The 27,165-nt window shown below is 36.4% G+C and overlaps 1 protein-coding gene across 1 annotated transcript; it reads left to right on the plus strand.

Annotated features, from left to right (window-relative positions):
- On the plus strand, positions 1-27,165 carry LOC141558547 (cytochrome P450 2C19-like). The gene is made up of 10 exons (XM_074295926.1): positions 1-337; positions 2,793-3,082; positions 5,079-5,241; positions 6,745-6,894; positions 11,215-11,375; positions 11,777-11,953; positions 14,799-14,940; positions 21,234-21,421; positions 22,288-22,429; positions 26,387-27,165. Exons 2-10 carry the CDS (start codon positions 2,912-2,914, stop codon positions 26,575-26,577), a joined length of 1,485 nt encoding a protein of 494 aa, XP_074152027.1. The 5' UTR covers positions 1-337; positions 2,793-2,911; the 3' UTR covers positions 26,578-27,165.

Here is a 27,165-nt window from a genome sequence, read left to right on the forward strand (position 1 = left end):
GGAAATACTGAGACGAAAAGAGCAAAAGCAGAGATGGCGAAGTCTGGTACAGGGGAAAAGGAGGTTAGATTAGTTGCTCTTTAGCATTTGAATCAGTAGAAAGCTGGTGTGGATCCAGCGCTAAGTGGCAGAGCGAACAGAGAACGAGTCTTAGCTGGTTATTGACAGGTCGGTGCCCAGGGTCCCAGCCGCAACTTCCCTATGCTGTGAGTGTGTGTGTGGCTCGCGTGATACAGAGGAGAACTCTCAGGATCTGGAATCAGAGGACCTTCACCTGCACCTCCATCCGTCCACTTATCTCTGTGACTTTGGCCAAGTCCCCATGAAAGAGGAAGTGGTAAGTGATGGCTTCTAATACCCCTCCCAGATACTTCCCAACCTCTGATCCCTAGTTACTTTCCAAAGAGAACTTTCCAATTAATAACAACCCATTTTTATGGCCGCAGAGTACTACCCCCTCCCCAAATGGCATAAAAAGAACACTGAGAGAATATTAACGTTGTTTGGGAACCTGTGTGAACTGCGACTGACCATTTCATCTCTCTACCTTAGGTATCACAGTGTGTGCAGTATCCTCAAATACAGCCCTTCTAAAGTATTCATTGTAACAGAACCTTCATTGCAAATGTAAAGAACAAACATATAATTTGTATATAACTTCAGACTTTTTTTTCGTATATCTATCAGTTTTGTGGACGTTTTCCCACTTTTCCATCTTAAAATTTATTATTGTAGTGTTCTCTGGGAAGGAGGAATCCAGGTGATATAAAAACAAAAGAAATTAATAAAAATCTATTTTTGGTAAATTTTAAATAATACAAAATGAGAAAAGAAAAAAATTGTCATGAGCATGAGAGAACACATTGTCATATACACACATGTGTATACAGTTGTTTACATAAGAGAGAATTCAGTATACAAAATTAAATTTCCATTTCAAGAAAATTTATATAATAAGCATTACACATTGTTTTCAAAGCTGCTCAACTTTTCTTTGCTTTCTTATTGCTTTGCTTTTGCTCTCAGCTGTGTACTTTTTACTTTATTTCCCACCTACCTCCATCCTCAAGAAGACTACAATTAAGCATGGATATATATGTGTGTGTGTGTGTGTATACATATATACAGACAGACACATATGTATATATGTAGCTGTGTGCATATGTACACACACATAAGTAAACATATATATATACATATATATATATATATATGTATATATATATATGTGAAACTATACTATGTCATCTGTCATCTGTTTTTCTGAAGGTGGAGAGCATCTTCTTTCCCCTAGATCCAAATCTCTCCATATTTTTCTAAATCAATCAACTCATAATTTCCTACACCACAGCAATAATCCAACCCAATTATTTTCTATCTGAGATATTATCTATGAAAAATTTTCCCTAATTTCTAATAAAAATATTTTAAAAAGAAAGTAATCAGAAGAATGTTTAAGACACATATCAAAAATAAATGTCACTGGGGTAGCTAGGTGGCGCAGTAGATGGAGAACCAGCCCCGAAGTCAGGAGGACCTGAGTTCAAATTTGATCTCAGACACTTAACACTTCCTAGCTGTGTGACCCTGGGCAAACCTCATACCCTCTCCATTTTATTTTATTTTATTATTTTATATTATAATTATAACTTTTTTTTTGACAGTACATTGCATGGGTAATTTTTTACAGCATTATCCCTTGCATTCACTTCTGTACCAATTTTTCCCTTCCTTCCCTCCACTCCCTCCCATAGATGGCAGGCAGAATTATACATGTTAGATGTGTTATAGTATAGTATGCCTCAGCAAAAATAAATAAATGTTACCTTTTATAATGGCTCATAGCCATCAGGGACAATTCTGAGAATTCCTTCTTCTATTAGAATGCCAACAATATAAAAATCTTTATAGCAGAACTTTTTTTTGTAGTAAAGAAATAGAGGCAAAGTACATATCTGTAATTGGGTAATAGCTAACAAGTTGTAATATGTGGTGAAATGGATTATGAATGTACTTTTAAAAATGAAAACTGAAGAATACAGAGAAACATGGGGTGACATGAACTGATGCAAAGTAGGCAGATGCATTAAAACAATATGCATAATGAATGCCCCAATGTAAATGGAAATAACCACAAAAACCTAAATTGAATACTGTGTAATTATAAAGATCAACCTTGGCTCTTGAAAAGAAATTCTTATGGAAGTTGGATGCACAGTGGATAGAGCACTGGCCCTGGAGTCAGGAGGACCTGAATTCAAATCTGTCCTCAGACTCTTAACACTTTCTAGCTGTGTAATCCTGGGCAAGTCACTTAACCTCAATTTTCTCAAAAAAGAGGGGAAAAAAACTTTTAAAAAAGAGAAGAAAAACAAATTCGTTCCCTTCTTTGCAGAATTCAGACTATGAATATGGAGCACTGCATATACTAACACACTTGGTTGTTATATTGGTTTTGCTGAATGAATTCCTCCCCTTTTATATACTTTTTTTTTTTAAGGGATGGCTCTCTGGGAAGGGAAGGGAGGTGAGATATAAAAACAAAAGATTTCAATGAAGGTTTTTTTTTTAAGAACTCTTGTTCTCTGAATTATAATTAGAGATATATAATTATAATTATAATTAGTTCTTTTTAAAAAAACTTTTGTTCTCTAATTATAATTTTTTGCAAATAAATAATGTTATCATTCAAAAATGATATTGGTTATTTCTTAGAAACAGTTACCATGTAGCTATGCTGCACTGAAAATTCAAAATATATTAAAGGAGTGTCTTTTTATCTTTACCAACAGATCAAAGTCTATTGGAAGTAAAGTCATAATTGCCCAAGAGAATAAAGAGTGGTTTATTTGCTGATCCATAAGCTTTGGACTCTAAGTTCTTAGCAATAAGAAAATAAGAAAAAACTCCCATGGATGCATCTGTGGTCACTGCTCTCGGCGTGATACTCTGTCTACTTCTCATTTCAGTATGGAGAAAGAGCTATGAAAAAGGAAAGTTACCACCTGGACCTACTCCTTTTCCAATTATTGGAAATCTACTGCACTTAGATACTAAGAATATCAATAAATCCTTTTGCCTGGTAAGTATATGTGTGTAGATTATGTATGTCCACGTGGTTTGTTTAAATGTGGCTCATAGGAAGACATAAACAGATATAGAATAACCTCTACCTAACTTTCTCCCAGAGAGACTTTGATTCCTGCCAGGCAGGGAAATTGGTATCACAAGGCTAAAAGCTCTGCTTTCTTCAGAGAACAGTTTCTAAGGGAGAATTATATCCATCTACTCTCTTAATTATTTTTGTTCTAGGAAAACTAACTTTAAATTTAAGCTGTGCTCCTGATTAATATTCCCTAACAGAGAATGTGATACCTTTAAGTTATATCTTAAAGCTTGATTCCCTTTTCACCAAATATCAGTTACACAAAGAACATCACAAAGAGTGAATAATAAACAATCCATTTATCTAATCCAATAGCAAACAGAAATCTGAGAAGTTACACAGATGAGAATATACCAGACAATAGACAGTGAATTAGTTATCCCATTGGGGATGAGCTATTTCAGCTCATGTGAATGAGTCACCAGTCTCATCCAACTGGAAATTCTTTGAAGTCTCTTGGGAGACAAGCCAAGAAAGGGACACGATCAAGATATCAGGTCCTCTATATCAGCTTCTTCCCAGAATCTTTCTTTCCCTACAGAGACCTTTCTTTAAAGAGATCTAGGGCCTAGCATAGTACTTGATATATAGTATGAACTTAAGAACAATTTGTTAATTTGAATTGAATATCTAAAAGTAAGCTTAGATTATATGATTTCTAAGATCCTTTCAGCTTTAGATCTATGATCCTATGATGCTGGGATACCTATTTAGGATGAGAAGTCAATAAACTGATCAAAAGCTTCAATAGGCTTTTCAGTAGGAGAAATTGGGAAGTAATGAGAGCGACAGGGGAAGGAGAGTGGGAAAGAAGGAGGAAGGAACAAAGAGGAGAGAGAGAGAGAGAGAGAGAGAGAGAGAGAGAGAGAGAGAGAGAGAGAGAGAGAGAGAGAGAGAGAGAGAGAGAGAGAGAGAGAGAGAGAGAGAGAGAGATATTAGAAATGTATACATATAGACATAGAGATTATCAGTGGAAAGTAATTTCAGACTGGGACTTATGGGGAGGGACTGGGACTGGGAAAGAACTCCTACAGAAGTTGGGACTTGAAACAAGTCTTAAGGGAAGTCAGAGAAGCCAGAAAGCAGAGTTAAAGAAGAAGAGCATTCCAGGAAATGGGGAGCAGTTAGTTCAAATGCATCATGTCAGGAAATGGACTATGAGGAATGGCAGGTAGGCCAGTGTAGATGAATTGTAGAATGAATTTAGGCAGTGATTTAGTAAAATCACTTTAAATATTGAGAAGAGGATGAATTGGAGAAGAAAGAAGTAAAGGCTGAGAGAGACCAATTGAGATTGCAGACTGCTGGAGAAAATAGAGAAGAGCACATATAGAGTTTGATAAACCAATGCTTCAGAGCAAGAAAAAACAGATGTTTCCATTTGATCCAATCCAATAAGCATTTGTTAATCACATATTATGTGCCAGGTACTATGCTAGGTACCACAGATACAAAGAAAAACACAAACAACTCTGTCTTCAAGAAGTTTAGATTCTAATGAAAGAATGAGTGATATAAATAACTAAGTAGATGTGTTATGTTTTGATAAAGAGGGAAAAATACTACTCACTGTGGAGATCAGGAAAGATTTCTCATAGGAGATGATACAGGGGCTGAATCTTAAAGGAGCTGGATATTCTAAGCAGCAGAATTTAGGAATTGAAGTTAAGACCCTGCTCTAGGGACATAAACTACACTTTACCAGCCATTCTGCCAGCTGCTATTCCACAGTTTTAGGCTTTTTGACCATTTGCATTCTAAAGCATATATCTTGTACTCTCTTTAATGTAAATGTCAAAATATCATGCTGGAGTTATTAATGAGTTGGAGATTTCCCCATGAGATTAACAATGTCAATCCAAGGTATTTACTTCCATATTTATCATATTGCCCTCTATGTTTCCTCCTACAGCTGGCAAAAGCTTATGGCCCGGTATTCACTTTGTATTTGGGTTCTAAGCGAGCTATTGTGTTGCATGGATATGAAGCCATTAAGGAAGCTCTGATTGGTCATGGAGATGTATTTGCTGGCAGAGGAAGTTTCCCAGTGTCTGACACCATTAACAAGGGATACGGTATGTTTCTGTTTGATGTAATGCAGAGAATTCAGATACAATGAAGAATATGGAAAAGCACCATTCTAAGAAATTGGAGAAAATTTACATATCAATTCAATTGAATGAATATTTATTAATTGCCTGCTGTATCCAGGTATAAAAGATACAAAGACAAAAATAGAACAGTCCCAGTCCTCCTCAAGGAGCTTCCATCCTACTACTAGGTGGAAGTGAAAGAGGGGGATGCATATAGAGAAGTAAATATAAAATTTATACAAAATAAGTACACAATAATTTAGGGTTTAGAGGATAAGGAGAGAATTTTAAGTATGAAAAACCATTTAAGTAAAGCCATGGAGATAAAAGATAGAATGTCATCTTTGAGAAATAAGTAGCTCACTTTGGTTAGACCTTAGAGTATATGGAATTGAATAATATGTAGTAAACCTGGAAAAATAGGTTGGAAGCAGGTAATGAATGGCTTTAAAAGCCAGGGAGAAGAAATTCTGGTCCCAATCAAAATTGATAGAAAGCTACTGGAGCTTACTGATGAGGGGAATGCCTTAGATCTGTGCCTTAGGAATATCATTTTGGCAGCTGCATGGAGTTCAGATCAGAAGGGAGATCAGTTAAGAGTTTAATGCAATGTTCTTGATCAGAGGTGAGGAGGGCCTGATAGAGTGATGGCTTTGTGAGTGAAGAGAAGATAGATGCAATATATGTTGTGAGGATAGACTAGACTGTTTAGATGGGGAAGAGGTGGATAGAGAGGGAGCAAGCTTTGATTAGATACCCCTGTGCTAGGCATTATGACAAATATTTTATAAATTGATCTTCACAACAATCCTGGGAAGTTGGTGACATTATCCTCATTTTGCAGTTGAGGAAACTGAGGCAGATTGTGGTTAAGTGATTTGATCACAGCCACACAGCTAGTAAGTATCTTAGGTTGGATTTGAATTCAGGTCCTCTTGATTTTAGGTCCAGTGTTCTATCTACAGTGCCATCTATGGACACGTATCTCACCTTCACTGTGTGAATGTATTTCATGGTTCTGTCCTGGGTCCTCTTCCTTTTTTTCTCAATCACTGATCTCATTAGCTCCCATAAGGTTCAACAATCTATGATTTTTATGTAACTGATTTCCAAAGCTACATATTTAGCCTAGAGAGACTAGAGTCTTTCTCCTGAGCTCCAAACCCACATCAACAAATACTAGCCGGACAACTCTATCTAGATGTCCCATAAAAATCTGAAATTTAAAATGTCCAAAACAAGATTCAGTATTTTCTTCTGCAAATCTGTGTCTCCCTTATTTCCATTGGGAGCATTGCCATCTTTTTATGTCATTTTCCCTTTTTACAATCTTTAAGTCAGTCCTTAACTCTTCACTGTCTATTCTTTTGGAAGCTTGATACTTATATTCATGATTACTGGAGTTAATCTAACTTTCTCATTTATCTTCCTCTCATAATTCAGTTCAGGAAATTTTTTAAAAATTTTCTCTACTTCTCCCTATAGGACTCCTTTTCAGTAATGGAGAGAGATGGAAGCAAATTCGCCGCTTCTCACTTATGACCCTGAGGAATTTTGGAATGGGGAAGAGGAGCATTGAGGAACGAGTCCAAGAAGAGGCAAAGTGCCTAGTAGAAAAGTTTAAAAAAACAAATGGTTAGTGGTTGTTTACTTTTCATGATTAATCACAGCAAATCTTGTTTCTCTAATGATTCATATGCATCAAGCTTAAGCTCAAAGCCCTTAATGTAATTTACACCCAGCTACCCCCTCTCCCTTCTTCTCTTCCTCCCTCCCTCTCTCCTTTCTCTCTCTCTCTCTCTCTCTCTCTCTCTCTCTCTCTCTCTCTCTCTCTCTCTCTCTCTCTCTCTCTCTCTCTCTCTCTCTCTCTCTCTCTCCTTTCTCTCTCTCTCTCTCTCTCTCTCCTCTTTCTCTCTCTCTCTTTTCTCTCTCTCTCTCTCTCTCTCTCTCTCTCTCTCTCTCTCTCTCTCTCTCTCTCTCTCTGTCTCTCTCTCTCTCTCTGCCTCTATCACTCTCACTCTGAACTTTTCTGTCTCTATCTGTCTCTCTTTGTCCATGTCTGTCTCTCTATGTGTGACTCTGTCTCTGTTTATCTCTGTATCTGTCTGTGTCTCTTCCTCTGCCCCATCTCTGTCTCTATTTCTGTCTCTGTCTCTCTCTATGTGTGCCTCTGTCTCTGTTTATCTCTGTATCTGTCTCTGTGTTTCTTTGTCTCTGCCTCTCTCTTTTCACCCATTGCCCCTCCTACTTTTCTGATCATTCCTTCTCAGTCCTCTGTCAGCAGTCCATTAACTGTGGAGTGTACCCAATGTTCTGGCTTTAGCCTTCTCTTTTCTTTCTTTACTTTTACTTGGCATATACTTCAGTTCTCCTTGGGTTCAATTATCTTATATATGCACATGATGCCAAGATGTATATGCAGTCCTCAACTTTTACAGAGGGTAATGTTCTTTAAAAACAGTACAAAAGTAAAAAAAGAAAAAAAATGCAAAAGTTAATATACTGAACCTATTTGAATAGGGGATTAGTTCCTGTGACTACCAAAAACTATAATCTTTCATAAGAGATCACTGAAAATATACTTTTCTGCATGTCATTCTTGATAATAAAATATTAATTCTGATTGTATGTATTTTTTCTAAAATAGTAACCATGAAACAACCCATAAAATGCAGTCTACAAAATTAAATTTTGTTGATTTGTTTCAATCATGATCCTACTCTTCATAACCCTATTTGAGGTTTTCTTGGCAAAAAGTATTGAATTGGTTTGCCATTTCCTTTTTATTTTAAAGCTTTTTATTTTCAAAATATATGCATGGATAATTTTTTAGTATCAGTTCTTATAAAACCTTGTGTTCCAAATTTCTTCTCCTTCCTCCCATACTCTTTCCTAGATGGCAAGTAATCCAATAAATGTTAAACATGTGCAATCCTTCTATAAATATTTCTGCAATTATTGTGCTGCACAAGAAAAATCAGATCATAAAGGAAAAAAATGAGAAAGAAAACAAAATGGAAGCAAATAGCAACAAAAAGAGTGAAAATACTATGTTGTGATCCACACTCAGTTCCCACAGTCCTCTCTCTAGGTATGGATAGCTCTCTTCATCACAAGACCATTGGAACTGTGGTTTGCCTCTTCCTTCTCCAAGTCATTTTTCAAATGAGGAACTGAAACAAAAAAGGAGTGAGTTACCCAGTATCACACATCTAGTGTCTGAGACTAGATTTGAACTCAAGTCCTCCTGACTTGAGGACTAATTATTCCTCGCTGCCCTAAAATAAAATTGGCAAGATAAAATTTTTTTTCTCACTAGTAATTCCCTAGAAATCTGTTCTATTTTATACTAACATCAAAATTAAAAAACCAAACATTGATTTCAGACAATATTCACTTTTTATGACACATATCTATAGTACCATAAATACTATGTAACAAATAAAATTCTTAAAATTAAAACACATTTTAACCTGATTCTTACTTTCAACTGTCATGGTGTAAGCATGTTGTACTTTATACAATACTGCTGTAAACTTCTCTATCTTGGCTACCCTTTTAAAATCAATGGAGAGGTTGTGGGGCTTAAATCAGTTATTGGAAGTTTTGGAACTTAAAACCCAAAGGACTTGCATTACCTTTTGGGGACATGACTGTGACATAAAACTTGTTTTAAAGTTAAACAATGAAAACATAGAACAAATTCATGGGGAGCTCTTTATTCTATAATGATAAAGTAGACAGGACCAGTGAGGTGCTTAGTAGGACTACATATAGCCACAACTATATGTGTGTTTGTCAATGCAAAAGTAAAAATGAGCTTACTCACAAAATCATGCTAGCATGTGTTTGAAGGAGTGAAATTTAAATGCATTAATTGAGGATTGGCTGCATCTCTATGTCTAGTCTGTTTCCTGGGCTCTGTTCCACATCACCAATTGCCAATTGGACATTTCAAACTGATATCCTGTAGATATCACAAAGCCATGTGTAAAACAAACCTCATTTCTCCCCTCATAAAAATGAACAAAAAACTATGCCTTTTCTGAACTTCCCTATTTCTGATTGTCTGGATTCTCATTTTTGATGTTATCTTTGACTCTTTAATCTTCCTCACTCTTCACATCCAATCAGTTGCCAAATCTGGTTGATTTTAGTTTCTCAATAGAGCTCACATCTCATTTTATTATTATCTTACTTTGGATTCATCACCTCTTTTCATGGATTATAGCAATAATATCTTGATTAGCTGTAGCTAAATTATAATAATTAAATAATCTCTAGCCATTCCAATGCATCCTTCACATAGCTGCTAAAGTGATTTTGCTCAAGCAAATGTATAACCTTATGACTTCCTTCTCTTCAATTGTTCACCATTCCAATGGCTTACTATTACCTCTAGGATCAAATATAAGCTCCTATATAGCATTAAGAATTTTTCACAACCCTGACTGTTGCTAATCTTTCAATTTTCTTGCACATTCCTCCTCTCTATATCCTCTGCTGTCTAATCAAATTTTCCTATGTGCTATTCTTCATTTCCTGTTAGTAGAGAATCCCTGACTTCCTTCAAGAGTGTGTTGCCTTCATTAGGAAGTCTTTCCACCTTCTCCATCTGGTATTAATGTCTTCTCTGAGATTTTTGTTGTTACAGTTTGGTTTGTTGTGTCCAACTCTTCATGACCCCATTTGGGGTTTTCTTGGCAAAGACACTGAGGTGGTTTGCCATTTCCTTTTTCAGCTCATTTTGCAGATAAGGAAACTGAGGCAAATAGGGTAAAGAGACTTGCCCAGGGTCTCACAGTGTCTGAAGCCAGATTTTAACTCAGGAAGACAAATCTTCCTAACTTCAGGCCTGACACTCTGTGCATTGTACCACCTAGCTGCCTTCTGAGATTACTTTTCATCATATGTGTGTATATTGTATGATATCTTATATGTACTTATTTAGATATGCATTGTCTTCTCATTAGATTATAAGCAGCTTGAAGGCATAGACTTTTTTTTTAATTCATTTTTCCAAATTATCCCCTCCCTCCCTCTACTCCCTCCCCCCGATGACAGGCAATCCCATACATTTTACATGTGTTACAATATAACCTAGATACAATATATGTGTGTAAATACCATTTTCTTGTTGCACATTAAGTATTAGATTCTGAAGGTATAAGTAACCTGGGTAGATAGACAGTAGTGCTAACAATTTACATTCACTTCCCAGTGTTCCTTCTCTGGGTGTAGTTGTTTCTGTCCATCATTGATCAACTGGAAGTGAGTTGGATCTTCTTTATGTTGAAGATTTCCACTTCCATCAGAATACATCTTCATACAACATTGAAGTGTATAGCGATCTTCTGGTTCTGCTCATTTCACTCAGCATCAGTTGATGTAAGTCTCTCCAAGCCTCTCTGTATTCCTCTTGCTGGTCATTTCTTACAGAGCAATAATATTCCATAACCTTCATATACCATAATTTACCCAACCATTCTCCAATTGATGGACATCCATTCATCTTCCAGTTTCTAGCTACAACAAAAAGAGCTGCCACAAACATTTTGGCACATACAGGTCCCTTTCCGCTCTTTAGTATTTCTTTGGGATATAATCCTAATAACAGCAATGCTGGGTCAAAGGGTATGCACAGTTTGATAACTTTTTGGGCATAGTTCCAAATAGGCATAGACTTTTAAAATTATTTATTTGTATCCCAGTAGGACTTAAAAGAGTTGGATTCTTTTCATGAACAGGATCAAGCTAATGGCAAGAAATGCCATCTGGTAGTTAAACACGCAAAGTGTTTATAATGTTAAGCAGTGTTAGCTAAGGTGTAACCCAGATTTGTCAGGGGGACACAGCAGAATACCCAAGTGGCAACCTTTCATTATATTTTCAGTGAAAATTAATTTCAAACTAATGCTCAAGTTTCCCTCTTTCTCAATCTTTTCCATTCTTTAGGTCTGCCTTGTGATCCCACCACCATCCTTGGGTCTGCCCCCTGCAATGTCATCTGCTCAATTGTTTTCCAGAAACGTTTTGAATATCAAGATGAGAAATTTCTGCATTTAATGGAAATTTTAAATGAAAACATCAGGATTCTTAGCTCCCCATGGATACAGGTAGGGTATTCTCATTCCCATCTTACAGGAGAAAACTGAGGATGATGAAGGTGAGTGGCTTGACTGGGTTCCATAGGTAATGTCTGAGGTCATGTTAGAACTGAGTTCTTTCTGATTCTAGGTCCAATGCTTTATCCAATAAAAAGTATTTTATTATTTAAGAATTCTATGTAATTCTAGTAAATATTAAGGAGGCCCTAGGAGGCAAAGAGTGGGATCTAAAATGATTCTAGAAGTTTGGGGGAAGTGAAAAAGGAAGTAACAGTTTTACTGTTCCCCAGTGACTTCTGCTTACCCAGTTAATATCCTCTTCTGAACTATTTGTAGCCAAAAGTAAGAATTTATCTTGTCTATCCAGGCCAAAAAAAAAATAATGTTGTTTTATTCTTTTTCCTTTTTAGGTCTACAATCTTCTCCCATCTTTAGTTCATTATCTCCCAGGAATTCATCATAAATTAATCAAAAACTTTCGTAACATGAATGACTTTGTTTTGGAGAGAGTGAAGGAACATCAGGAAACCTTGGATGTTAATGACCCTCGAGATTTCATTGATTGTTTCCTGATGAAAGTAGAGGAGGTAGGGTGGGAGGAGCAAGTATGTAGTGGGTAATCTGGCTTTGAGAGGAAGCTATTGGAATATTCTTCTCATTAGTATTTAGATGTACACATAACTAGGAGTAAATGAATATTAAATGTAGAGCATAGATTCTTAAACTTTTTTTGTGTTATGGACTGTTTTGTCAGCCTAATGAAGTATAATGACTCCTTCTAATAATGTTTTGTTTTTCTTATTTTACTTTGTCTTTGTGAGACAATTGGGATTAAGTGACTTGCCTAGGGTCACACACCAACTACGTGTTAAGTGTCTGAGGTTGTATGTGAACTCAGGTCCTTCTGACTCCAGGACTGGTGCTCTATCAACTGTGCCATCTAGCTTCCCTCTAATAATATTTTAAAGGATTGAATACTAAATTTCCATTAGAGTCTAGTGAAAATAAAACTGCATTTTTTCCCATTTAAATTCATAGACTCCTTGGCGAAATCTCTCTTAAGATATATCAGTCAGTCAACAAGTATTTATAAAATGCTAACTGCATTGAGGTAATAAAGAAAAGCAAAATTAATGCTTGCTTGCCAGGAGTTTACATTAAAGTGGAGGAGACATGTTGATAAATAGATCTAAACATGATATATGCAGAGTAGATGGAAACTTGCCTAAAAGGGTCCTAGCGATTGTGTCAGATTCTGTGATAGATCTGGAGTCAGAATCCTTCCTTTCCTGCACTATAACTGGTCATTTTTTTTTTGCCTCAAAAGTCCATGCTACCAACTGTAATACCAAATATTCCACCAGCTATGGGGAGAGGAATGGCTACCTCTTTGTGGTGGAAGAAAGAGGCTTCAGGACACCAGCTCCTGTGGGCAGAGACCCAGGGACCCCAGCAGGCCATTGCTAAGGAAGCTATTCTCAGAGAAAAGAAGTATGACATGTGGGACCTTGTTCTAATTAATTACTGCTACTAACTAGGTTCTGCAGCCAGGGTTTACTTTGCATTTGTCTTCCAAGAAACATCCTAGGGGAGATGTGTGTGTATACACACACACACACACACACACACACACACACACACACACATACACACACATACATACACACACATATGTGAATATTAAAATATCTGTATATATGTATTTATATATACATGCATGTATACCCATATCTGTTTATCTGTGGGCATATAGGTGGTACAGTGGATAGAATGCTGAGCCTGGAATCAAGAAGACTCATTTTTTTGAATTCAAATCTGGTCTTATATACTTATTAGCTGTGTGGCAAGTCACTGAGGGCAAGTCACTTGCCCTTGAATGCCTTAGTTTCCTTATCTGTAAATTGAGCAAGAGAAGGAAATGACAAACTGCTTCAGTGGTTTTTGTCAGAAAACCCCAAATAGGGCCACAAGAGTTGAACATGAATGATCAAAAGCAATAATCTATTTATCTATAATTGTACTTATAGTCATTTCTCGACTTTTATGGGGGTAATGTTCCTAGAAAATGATGCAAAAGTAAAAAACATGAATGTTGATATATTGAATCTATAGAAAATAGAGGTTGAGGTTCCCCTGACCACTAAAAATTGTAATCTTTTGCTAATGATTGTTGAAAGTATTTTTCTGCATAAAATTCTTGCTGTTACAAACATTAATTTTGATAATATGCAGTTTTCCTAATACAGTAACCATGAAATAATCCATAAAATTCAGTATACACAATAAAATTGTAATAAAATTTTTCTCTCTAGTAATTCCTAGAATTCTGTGACCTTTTGTGCTAACACACATACATACTAACTTTAGACAATATTTGTTTTTTGTAACATATGAAAACTATAGTATCATATATACTTTATAGCAAATAAGATTCTTAAAACAAAAAACATTTTTAAATCTGAATCTTACCTTCCACTGTGTCAGATGGCTGTGTGAGGGCATGGTAATATATACTATACTGTTGTAAATCTCTCTATCTTGGTCATTCTCTGAAAACCAACTTTTGGAGGGGAATTAAAAGAAGGATTAAAACCCCTTACACACATAAACACACACACACACACACACACACACACACACACACAACCTTAAAATAATGTTACATTCAGAAGAGACTTTTGGCTAAGGATCAGAGCAAGTCAAGGATAATAAATAATAATAACTTTTATATAGTGCTGACTATGTGCCAGGCGCTGTACAGCGCTAAGCGTTTTATAATTATTATCTCATTTGATCCTTATCACAGCCTTGGAAGCTTGGAAGCAGGTGCTCTTGTATCCTCATTTCACATGTAAGGAAACTGAGTGACTTGCCCATGATCACCCAGATATTGCCCATGGTTACACAGCTAGAAAGTCTGACGCCAAATAGAGTCTTCCTGATTTCACACCTGTACCACTGTACCATGCAGGTGCCCTCAACAGCTAGCATTAGTCTCTTTCCTATCACTGGCCCCTTCTGAGCACTGCTGACTTATAAAGCTGTCTTATGCTCTGGAAGGTGAAATAATTTGCCAAGGACTCCATAGATAGAATGAATCTGAGGTCAGATCCAGTTTTTCCTGATTCCAAAGTCAGCTCTCTATCCATTATAACATGCTGCCTAATTGGGAGCAGGTAAGATGAAGTATCTGATAGTACTTCATATATAGCATTAAATAAATGTTATACTTTTATTCCAAATTTAATAAGTTGTTTAATACTATTTACCTCATTTTGAGGGAAATGTTTGGGGGGGAAGGGGAGAGTCTACAATATCTGGATTAGCCAAATTCATAAGATATTTGCCATTTCCCCACTCCATTCTGGGTAACATAGTTCAGCTCTAATCCAATTAATATATTTATCAACTAATTGTGTCAAATTTTCCTAGGAAAAGCAAAACCCACAATCTGAGTTTACTATTGAAAACTTAGTCTATACCACTCTTGATCTCTTTGGAGCCGGGACAGAGACCATCAGCACCACTTTGAGATATGGCCTCCTGCTTCTGCTGAAGTACCCTCAGATAACAAGTAAGTGGACAGATATTCTGCAGAATAAAAGTGAGGAAAAAAGAGATTCATGAACAGCCCTGTTGAGGCTCTGCTTAGAAAAGTTTCTGTTGGTATTTAATTTTAGTTTAATATTAGTTTATCTTATTTAGTTAGTTTAATTTTATTTTTAATGAATATTAGTTATTGCATTTTCGTGTTTATTATCTTTCTATTCATCTCAGCAGTTTGTGAACTATAAACAGAATCTGTAGTATTACCAGTGTATGATCTTCTAACTTTAAGAGCTCCAATAAAGGGAACTTAACAACTTTCGAGGCACCCTTTTCTCTTTTTGTATGATTCAAGTTGTTGGAAAGCTTTTTTCTATATATTTAACCAAAATCTACCTCTTTGCAAATCCTCTCTTCCTAGTTCTGTCTTCTGGGGCTATACTGAACAAATCGAATCCTTCCTTGATAGAATGGCTCTTCACATTCTGGAAAAGAGCTTTCCTGTTTCCCCTTGGTCCTCCCTTCTCTAGGCAACCATTCCCAGTTCCTTCCTAGCCTTGTTCAGCATTCTGTATTCTGTGCTTTTTGTCTAACAACTTGGATAGCGTCATAGAACTAGTTCTCAAATGGCTTGAACAAGAAGTTGTCAGTACCACAAACATTCATCAATTAGAACCAAGTTATTACCCATTGATTTCAGCTTATCAACATCTTTCTATAACACTGTTGACACAATTTGGGCTCAATCAGGACAAGAAAGAGCTAAAACATCCTTTTTTCAAATTCAGATCTGATAGTCTAAAATTAAGTTAAGCCTTTTGGATACCCACAAAGTCATGTTAAGTGATTTCACAAAATGCTCTCCTTTTTGATGCAAAATTGCTGTAAATCTGGCCACTGTGAATTTGATCAATAGATCATTATCTAAGAAAAATTTGGGGTTTAGACCTCAAGTTCTACAAAGTGATAAGGAAGCTTCCTTAAACCTATTTTGCTCTTAAGCTACAAGGTAAGCCTAACAACAACAACAATAAAACATTTATATAGTGCTTAAACTATGTACCAGGTAAACTATGAGGGTATTGGTGCTTATTATTTCATGTGATCTTCGCAACAACCCTGGGAAGTAAGGGCTATTATTATCCCCATTTTACAGATGAGGAAACTGAGACAAAAAATATTTAAGTCAATTAATTGTCTAAGACTTGGGTTGAAATCCAGTCTGACTCCAGACCCATTGCTCCCCAGCTGATTCATTCAGCATTCAATTCACAGTTTTGGACTGTGGGGGAGAGAATGCACATTTCAAAATTACTACAGTGTGAAAACAAAGGATGTCAAAACTTTCTATTTATTTTTAATAATAGCTTTTCAATTTTCAAAATACATGAAAAAATAGTTTTCGATGTTTCACCCTTGCAAAACCATGTGTTATATATTTTTCTTATTTTTCTTTCTCCCTCCCTTCCTTCTCCTCTAGACAGCAAGCAATCCAATATAGGTTAAACATGTGCAATTCTTCTAAACATATTTCAACATTTATCATACTCATAAAAATCAGTTAAAACAGGAAAACATGAGAGAAAAAAGGTGAAAACATGTCAAAACTTTTTTTTTTTTTTTTTTTTTTTTTTAAGAAAAATCTGAAGATCACATTATTAGAGATATTTTAGAGAAATATCCTGGTTAGGTCAGTGAGTGTGATTAGACTAGCCCTTCCAAATGTGAGAACCTCTGATTTAGAGATCTGTGTCTACATCTAAATCATTGATAAAAATATTCAATTAAATATTAAATAATTCTTAAAATCTGTTTTAAAAAGTTCTGTTCATTAAGATGTGCTGCTTTAAGAAAGATCAGTGAGAAAATAAAAACTGAGCTAATACCAAAATATATGAAGAATATTAGTATTCATGCAACCTAGATCAGAAATGCCCTTAAAGACATTAATACTTGATGGGAAATGATAATAAGTTGAAATATTTTTGCTTTATCTTTGTTTCATGAATTAAAATAGGAAGATGAGACAGCTATTCAATGTTCTCTTGCTGACTATTCTAAAATAAATGTTTAACAAAGATGTGATGGGTCAAACACTAGGAATCAGATAACCTGAATTATAATCTCAAATCTATCACTAACTATTCTTGGAACTCTAGACTAATTACTTTATATTGGGTTGGGTGGAACTCATGTGAAGGGGAATAGTTTTAAAAAGCTTAGGAAGGAAAATTATAATCAGATTTTGGAAAGCTTTGTATGCCATATTTAGATATTTGGACTTTATCATATAGGCAATGGAGAGCCACTGAAGGAACATTTAAATATGTTCTTAGGTCCGAAGATTTAGACTTGGAATTTCAACTTTCTCCTTTAAAAGAGGAGAGAATTGAGTGAACGCTCATTGTAGATTATTCACCAAATATGAGAGGTTGTTTCAGTTTCTTTAAAATTATAAGTAATGTCACATATATTTCTGAATGCATTTTTATTGCTTTCTTCATGAAAACATTTGAGATTATATTCCAAATATTCAAAATTTGTGAGTTTTTTTCTTTTTATACTCTGCCAAATAGGCTTCCTAAAAGGTTTTTAAAATCTCTTTGTAATTCTACTCACAGTGTGACTATTTTTATTGTTCTATAAGCTCATTAGTTTAGTTTTTCACTAATATTTTTGCCAATTTCATAGATGTTATCTCAAATTATTTTAAATTTGCATATCTGTGATTATTAGTGAAGCTTAAAATTTCAGGTGACTAATTCTGTTGTAAATTTAATACTCTTGTAAATACAAAATATTTCTTTTTGAAATATTTGTAGAGCACTAGGCCTAGAGTTAGGAAGACTTGACAAACACTGGAAATATTTGTATCAGTTTCTTATAAAGTTTAGATGTTAAATTTTATCAGTCTTATTTGCTAAAAATATTTTCTCAATTTATGCTTTTCTTATCTTGATTGTTGCTCTGAAGAGCTTTTAAAATTTTGGTTAGACAAATCTACTTTTTTTTTTTGCCCTGAGGCAATTGAGGTTAAGTAGCTTGCCCTTGTCATACAGCTAGGAAATCTTTAAGTGTCTGAGATCCGACTTGAATTTAGGTCCTGCTGACTTCAGGGCTGGTGCTCTATCCACTGTGTCACCTAGCTGCCCCATGACAAATCTAATTTAACATGAATAATTTCTTCTATTTGAAAGTTAAAATGTATCTAAAATACAGTTCTAATTGTAGCTCTAGTGTATTTGAATTGCTTTTTTTTTTGTTTCTTGCAAATTTTTCTTTTTTTGCTCTGGGGGGTTTCAAAATTTATCAATAATATATATCTTCCACAGAGGATTTCTTTGAGGTGACAATTGGTAGATTGTTAGGATTACTAAGTGAGAACTCGGGTTGTCTGGATAGTGACAAGGTGAGAATTCAGGTTGGACAATTACAAGGTGAGAACTCAGGTTGACTTGATGGAAGGAGCAGGCTCATTGGCTGAGGTGGTTCTTCCCAGAAGCCCTTGCATTATCCCACGCCCATTCTCTGGGAGAATAAAAGAGAGAACAGTGGGCCTGGAAAGTGAGTCTACATGGAGAAGGATAAGAGCTGGAGGAGATTCAAGGAAAAGACTCTGCATTGCATCAGGCTTGACGGGGCTCTCTGCAGGAAGGGAAGTCACTTCTCTGGACAAGAGTTAACAGCAACTGCCTGGAGACAACGGTTCGTTACAGGAAGAAGAATCTGTCTAAGAGATTTAAGTAGACACAGCAGATCTCTTCCCAGAGAGCGATCCAGCAGCTTCTAGAGACGACAGCTCGCTACAGTAGATTTTTTTTTTTTTTTTTTTTAAATTTCTACTTCCTTCTCATGTGTTCTATCACTCCAGAACATTTTTTCCCTTGGATTGTTTCTTGCCTTATTGTGTCAAAATTCCATTTTTTGGTCACAACTTTAGGGTAGTCCCATTATTCTTATATTGTATCTTCTGGCTCTGTTCTCTAGATCTGTTATTTTTCTTATAAGATGTTTCACATTCTTTTTCCCATAATTTTCTTGTTTTTCTTGGATAGTTTTTTTTTTTTTTTCATTTTTCCTCAATGTCTCTCATTTGATTTTTAAAATTTTTTTGAGTTCTTCTATAAATTCTCTTTGGGTAGGGAGCCATTTCATGTTACTCTGGGGGTACAAGAAGCTTTTTTGACTTCAGTGACCTACTCTGAAGATGAACCCTGGTCTTCCCTGCTCCCATAGTAAATGTTTATGGTTGAGTTCATTTTTTAAAAAGAGGTATTAGGGTAATTATCTCTAATTCTGAGGATAGTATCTCTAGCTTCACTTCAGCTCTTCCCTCTGACCAGAGAACCCAAACCAAGACCAACCCACTCCTGCAAGTACCCTGAGCATCCCAGCCCCACTGTCTCTGCACTCATGGTTGTGCTGGTTATTTCTGGCCAGGGCCAAATCTGGACAATTCCCTCTGTCCTCCCAGGCTCAGACCCTAGTCTCTGCATACAGTCTGAGAGGTAAAAGCTTCTGTGGTTTCTGCTGAGGCTCCAGCCAAATCCAGCTCACCCAAGGTGTTTCTGACAAGCTTGCCCAGAGGTATTTGCAATTCAGATAGGTTAATCCCTGATTAGGGTCTTTCTTTGGGTCTTAGATTGTGCCCCTGTTCTGGCCCAAGTCTTGATTTTTCAACAGTCTATGTTCACCCTGAGATATAAATCTGTTCTATTTGTGGGGGAAATCTGGAGAGCTTGAAATTTACCAACCTACTCTGCCATCTTCCCAGAAGCCTCCTGCTACTTTAATTTTTTATTAAATTGATCTGACCTATCCAGCAATATTGAATTTTCCTTCTCTTAATTAGGTCTTCCTCATTTTCTGTCAAGGTGATACAAGAATTATCTTCATGTAGATATATCAAGGATACTTTCTGGCCAGCTCTCTCAGAGCCTAGCCAGTTACATCTGTCCCTCAGGGTTCTAGGATACCTCCAGGGCTTTTTGAGATATCCCTTCTCTACTGTCATTAGCTTACTCTCCCACTGATTGTATCCCTCCCCATTCTTAGCCACCAGGGACTAGCATGAAAGTTCCACTGAACATTAGCTTTTACAAAGAGATAATGCTTCAAAATATAGCCAGAACAAAAGTACAACTATTTCTAGTGTGGAATTAGCCAAAAATCCAGTGTCTACCCTTACTAAAGGAAGGCATTGGGAGGAATTTGTCACCATACCTTCAGACCCTCTACTCATAGGGGAGAGGAGATGGATGGAGGAGATAATGTCAGTCTAGAAGTGATTAGAAATGAAGAGCTTAACCTCAGAAGGGCCTCTTGTTTAGTGGATTGAAAAAACAACAATAAACAAACAGGGAGGGGGCCCCAAAAGTTCAGTTTTATGATTAAACAGATAGGAATATAATATGTACAATTCTACAAAGAAACTCATTTTAAAAAATTTAAAAATTAGCACATTAAATCTCTGAAAATGTTTAGGCAATATTGCTTTTTATTATATTGTGCTGACATTTAAGAACACTGAACTTTTCTTTATTTTTTAGGTATTCCTTTACTTCTTCATGTATATTATGTAGTTTATTGATAGGTCAAACCACTTATTTCTACATGTATATAATAAAAGAAATAAAAAAGAACACTGAAATGAAGTGAAATGCTGTGGAATTGTAATAACCAATTCCAATCCTGGAGAAGTAATAAAGAAATGTACATTACTTTCACTGAGTTTGAAATGTCACTTATGCACTTGGTTTGGCTTAAACTGTTCCTTATTTCAAAGCAAAATTCCCTAGTGATAGTGTGGCAATATAGCTGAAAATGACTGTAATGTTAAAATAAAGGTATCCATGAAACTTGGTAGCTCTTGTGTTCTTTTTTAAGTGAGAGAAGAAAGACTATCAAAGCAAGGAATCCCAGGTTTACTTTGGCTGGGTTTATCCTTTCCACTTCCACACAGAACTCTAGGTTATCATGGTTTAGAAAGAACTGGAACAACATCTGAATTCTCAGTTACTCAGCTGTGGAGAGAAACCACTTGAATCCATTGAATTTAGTCCTATTATTTTCTTCCCCAGTGCTGCTTATCTTGTATTTTATCTAAGGACAATTTAAGCCTGAGCTCTGAGGGGCAGGAGATTTAAGTGCTTCCCATAGATGCTTGGCTGACCAAAAACACCGAAACTCTTAATTTTATTATTAAGGGGTAAATTCAGTAACATTTCATTTCTTATTTACTTCTATGTAAGAGATCAGAGAGACTGAGGGAGATGTCTTTTTTCCCACTTTTTACATGAATTCTTATTTCTATTGTGACAGAAAAAATCCACGAAGAAATCGACCGAGTGATTGGCCCAAATCAAAGTCCCTGCATGGAAGACAGAAACAACATGCCTTATACCAATGCTGTGATCCATGAAATACAGAGATACATTGACCTTGTTCCTGCCAGCCTGCCTCATGCAGTAACACAAGACATTCAGTTCAGACAATACCTCATCCCCAAGGTAGGCAGTGTCTCATTTGCTAAATAGAATAAAAGAAGGGACATAAACTAGCATCAAATGAATGGGGCTTTCCCCTAGAATGGAAGAAGGGTAACATTTCCTCTGTGAAACAACCCAGTCTTTTTGCCTTTCATGGCAGTTGTTTGATGTCTCAGCAGTTATCCCCTCGGCAGTCCCTTTCTCTGACATGCTGCCTTTCCCCTCAGCCATTTTTGGGATGAGAACTGGATTGTCCTCCAAATGGTACATCTCCATCCTTGATTGCCATGTCTAGTGTACCACCATTTTCATCTTCCAATTATTTTTGTCCCCAATGAAATGATTTCTAATTAAAGTTCCATACCAGCATCTACAATCCCTCTCCTAAAAGGGACTTTTAGACACTCATAGGATTATAGAACAAAGGCTATCTAAACATGTACTCCATACAAAAGTTGCTCTAGCCTCTGCTAAAACATTTCCACTTCTGAGAATAGGCAGCCCTTTCACCAAACTAGGCAGTCCATTCAATTTCTGATAGGTTTAATTATCAAAATTCTCCTTACATTACAATGCCTGGTAGATAGTAGGCACTTAATAAAGGGTTCTTAATTGAATTCTTCCTCTCACCTATTGGCTCTATAAGGGCCAAGATTGCACATCTTTGCAAACTGACTTTAGGGTACTTTGAATATGGGAGTCAGGATATCAGTGTCCTGGTCTCAGCCTCAACCAATATTGGCCCCTAGTTTCCTTGTTTGTAAATGTAGCAGAGGGGGATGGAGAGGGGAAGACTAAACTAGATGATTTTTAAGGTTCTTTTAAACTCTAACTTTCCAGGACATCTTTTTATCATTCAAATTATGTTTTTTTTCTGTTTATTTCAGGGCACCACCATACTACCATTGCTGACTTCTGTTCTCTATGACAATGAAGAGTTCCCCAATCCGGATCAGTTTGACCCACATCATTTCCTGGATGAAAGTGGCAACTTTAAGAAAAGCAATTATTTTGTACCTTTTTCAACAGGTAAGGCAAAATTTCCCAAATTTGTGTATCTGCATATTCCGTTTACAAACTGTATGACTTTGAGCAAATTCTTTGACCTCTCTCAGCTTTGGTTTCCTCAGATATTAAATGGGGGGTCACCCCAGATGAGCCCCAAGCTCTCTTTTACTACTAAATCTTAGTCATGACATGAGGATAATCCATGTCCTTTCATTCTTGTTTGGGTTGTAGGCTACCACTGGAAGTGATGGCAGGCACAGGAATCTATTTTCAGGAATGTTTGCTCAGTGCTAAACAAAATTAATGAAGCTTTGGCAATTGCCTCAGTTTTTCTAGGAAGAGGTAAGATCAGTGTCCACTGTGTCTTCCCTCCAGATCCATCACTAATGTCCCCAAAGGACTAAAAATTGTCCCATGGGGATTTCTTAGCCAGGAGCTTCTCTCAGGTACAGTTTTCTAAGTATTTTTGCCCATGGAGTACATCATGATACCTCAGCAAACAGAGGAAGATGGCGGGATTATCTCAATGGCCCATTGCTCAGGTGACATCAAACACTACTCACCCATAGGCTTTTCTTAGTGTCTTTAGAACGTCACAGTGATTCTTGTGATACAATGATTTTTGACACTGATAGATGAGACTGAAGGGCATTCTAGAAGTCCTCACTCCCACCTTACTCCCTTTTTTGTACCTCTGCTACTAAGATTCTGATCTTGTCCAATGTTGTAGCCAATTGTTCTTTGGAGTATCCAGAGGCCCTATGAGGAGCCTTGTTCCTGGATACCAAAGTGTTTCCATCCTTCGTTGGGACAGAAAACCCAGCTCTAGACCTTATTCTTGTCCTTTGAGTTCCCCTTCGTGGATGAATCCATTGATACCAAGGTAACTATCAGCAAGGAAGAGTAGCTCTATGATCTCCCCAACTCCCAGTCATAAACTACCAGCTGTTCCCTTTGATTCAATGAGGGCTCTTGTAGCCAGGGCCAAGCCACCAGGAAGGACAATGACATCCTGTCCATTTTCCCAGAAGAGAAGTGAAAGGATAATTTTCTTGAATATCTTACTGTAGCAAGGTTGCCCAGTGGATAGAGAACTTGGCCTGGATTCAGCAAGAAGATATGAGTTCAAATTTGATCATAGTTGTTTACTTGCTGTTGGATTCTATTTGACTCTGTTTACTTGCCAATCACTCCATCTCTACTTGCTTCAGTTTTTTCATCCATAAAAGAGAGAAAATAACAGCATCTTCCTCTCAAACTTATTGTGAGGTTCAAAGCAATAAAGTGCTTAGCACAGTACCTTGCATATAGAAAGTACTATATAAATTATCTATTATTATTATTAAAAATACAAATGGCAAAATTTTATCAATTGAAAATCAAATATGAAATAAATATAAAATTAGAATTAAAGGGAGACAATATTCGGTTTCAGTTCTTCATTCACTTAAATTTTTTTAAAATAGTATTTTATTTTTCCAAATACATGCAAAGATAGTTTTCAGTATTCACCTTTGCAAAATCTTGTATTCCAAATTTTTCTCCCTCTTTTCCCTCCTTCCCCCAAGACAACAAGGAATCTGATATAGATGAAATGTGTGCCAATTTTTAAAATATATTTCCATATTTGCACAAGAAAAGATCAGATCAAAAGGGGAAAAACATGAAAAAGGAAAAGAAAATAAGCAAAAAAACCCCAACAGAAACAAAAAGATGACAACATTATGCTTTAATCCACATTCAGTCTTCATAGTTCTCTCTCTGGATGCAAATGACCATTTCCCATATCAAATCTTTGGAAATTGCCTTGAATCACCTCATTATTGAAAAGTGCCAAGTCTTTCACAGTCGATCATCATATAATTTTCTTGTTACTTTGTACAATGTTTTCTTGGTTCTGCTCACTTCACTTAGGATCAGTTCATGTAAGTCTTTCCAGGCTTTTCTAAAATCAATCTGCTCATCATTTCTTATGGAACAATAATATTCCATAACATTCATATACCACAATTTATTTAGCCATTCTCCAACTGATGGGCATCCATTCAGTTTCCAGTTTCTTGCCACTACAAAAAGGGCTGCCACAAACATTTTTTGTACATGTGGATCCTCTTTTATGATCTCTTTGGGATACAGGCCCAGTAAAGACACTGTTGAATCAAAGGGTTTGCACAGTTTTATATCCCTTTAGGTATGTCTGCATTCACTTTTTAGAAGCAGCTTGTTGGGGACATTCCTCTATTGAGAAGAGGGGAAAATAGAAAATTTGCATGTGACTGAGAGTCCAGGACTTGAAGTGAAATCTGGTAGATGGAGCTTAAGAGAAAGCTATCTAACCCTAATCTGTATTTTTAAGGATGATTTTTTACTGGGATCAGAAAGGAGGAGGTGTGATAAGGAGCAGACAACTGGAAGGCACTAAGCAGGAAGCAAGTCCTAGTATAAATGGACAAAAAATTATGTATAGTAGCTCTTTTCTGGGGACAAAGAAAAGAAAATTGAGGGGATGTCCATCAATTGGGGAATGGCTAAACAAAGTCTGGTATGTGATTATGATGGAATATTATTTTCCTTAAGAAATGATGAACAGGGTGCTCTCAGAAAAACCTGTAAAGACTTTCATTAGTTGATGCAAATATGTACTATGTACAAAGTAACAGCACTGTTTTAAGATGGTCAGCTATTATTACTTAGCTGTCTCAGCAATATAATGATTCAAAGACAACTCTCTGGAGGATTTATGATGAAAAATGTTATGCATCCTCATTGAAAGAACTGATGGTGTCAATACAGATTGAAGAACATTTAAAATTTTTAATTTACTTGAGTTTTTTGGGGGGGGTGTCTATGTTTTCTTTCAGTGTGATTTTTATGTTTTGCATGACTATGTGTGTATACCTGTTATCAAATTGATTACCTTCTCACTGAGGTGAGGTAAGGGGAGGAGGAAGAGAGAGAATTAAAAATTTTAAAAACAAATGTTAAAAATTGTTTTTACATGTAAGTTGGGGGGAATATAATATTAAATTTAAAAAAGCAAAAAAAGCATTGCCTGCTCCAGAATGCAACTTGAGATGACCAAAGGAAGACTAACTATAATTCTTATGATCTTTCCTCACTAAAGGCACAAAGGCGTCTAGTTTGGGGAGCTGCAGTAGGTAATCCTCTTTTTGCCTTGGGGAAGGGAACCCTTTCCTTTGATTATAAAGTCTGGCATACAAGAGCTAAATTTAGGGAAATTAACTGGAACTTCCCTTCTAATAGAGCGTAGGTTGGGGGTTCAGAAGGAGACATGATGAAATGTTCTTTGTCAGTTAGACACTAAGCTAATGGAAGGGTTTGGTTGTCTACAAGCAAGACCAATAAAGTAAGAATAGACGTATCAATCAGTGACCTTGGACTAGAGAGGAAGAAATACACTCAGTCCTCATTTCAGTGTCAATGGTATGGAATGCAGCCTATAGCAACATCAGTAACAATAATTAGTACTAATAACTAGCATTTATATGGCACTTGCAGATTTACAAATCTCTCATTTTATCCTCATAATTATCCCTGAAAACTGAGTGCTATTATTATTCCCATTATGCAATTGGAGAAACTGAGGCAGACCTACTCACACAGGTAGTAAATCTTCCTGATACCATTAGTGTTACCTATGCTACCTAAAGTGTTGGATTTGGAATCAGGAAGACCTGAGTTTAAATCCTGCCCTAGACATTTCCTAGTTTGTGACTCTGGGCAAGTCATCATCCTCTGTCAGTCTCTGTTTTCCCATCTACAAAAAGGGAACAATAACAGTACCTACATTGCAGAGTTGTTTTGTGAATCAAATGAGATAATGGACATACTTGACTTTATAGACCATTAAGAGCTATACTGATATTAATTATAGTTCTAGTAGTTATGTGATGCCTCAAAACATTGTCCTAAGTGGCTTGTAAGCCTGCATTTATCATTTCCACTTATGTCTTCCAGGAAAACGGGCATGTGTTGGTGAGGGCTTGGCTCAGATGGAATTGTTTCTCTTTTTTACCACCATCCTACAAAATTTTACCTTGAAGCCCGTCACGGACCTCAAAGACATTGATGTTGCTCCAGTTGTCACTGGGTTTAACCATGTGCCTCCCTGTTATGAGATCTGCTTTCTACCTTCCAAGAATATGTAAAGTACCACCCCCTAGCAGTGGTCCTGGCTCCTTCTCATTGTCTTGTCATTCTCTTTCCTGGCACCCAAAGTCTTCCAGGAGTTGGACCAAATGGACTCTTCCAGCTTGATTTCCACCTGCTCCCCTTGGCTTTAGTAAAAATAGATTATAAGCAGACTTCTCCCAGGCTTCCTACCCCAGGGCTTCCATTCCTGCCAATTATTCCTATGCTCTGAGTATTTCTCATCTTCTCTTGCTGAGATCCCATGCTTAAAGATCCATTCAGATGCCATATGTCTATGATTTCTTTAGCACTTATGGTCTGTACTAGACTATAACATTTAACTATATGCTCAATTGATTTTGCTTCCTTTCAAATATTTCATTCTCATTTCCTGGGCAGATGAATGGTACAGTAAGTAAAGTAACAGACTTGGAGTCAGGAAGACCTGGTCAAATCCTGCACCAGACACTTAATGTAGCTTTGTTCCCCTAATCAAGTTCTTTGATATCTCAATCTCTGTTCTTCTGTAAAAGGGAGATAATAATAGCACTTACCTCCCTTTGTTGTACTTTGTCAATTAATTATTAATTAAAGCACTTTGTCAG

The sequence above is a fragment of the Sminthopsis crassicaudata genome, chromosome 2, assembly GCF_048593235.1.
Source record: "Sminthopsis crassicaudata isolate SCR6 chromosome 2, ASM4859323v1, whole genome shotgun sequence".
NCBI classification, from domain to species: Eukaryota; Metazoa; Chordata; class Mammalia; order Dasyuromorphia; family Dasyuridae; genus Sminthopsis; species Sminthopsis crassicaudata.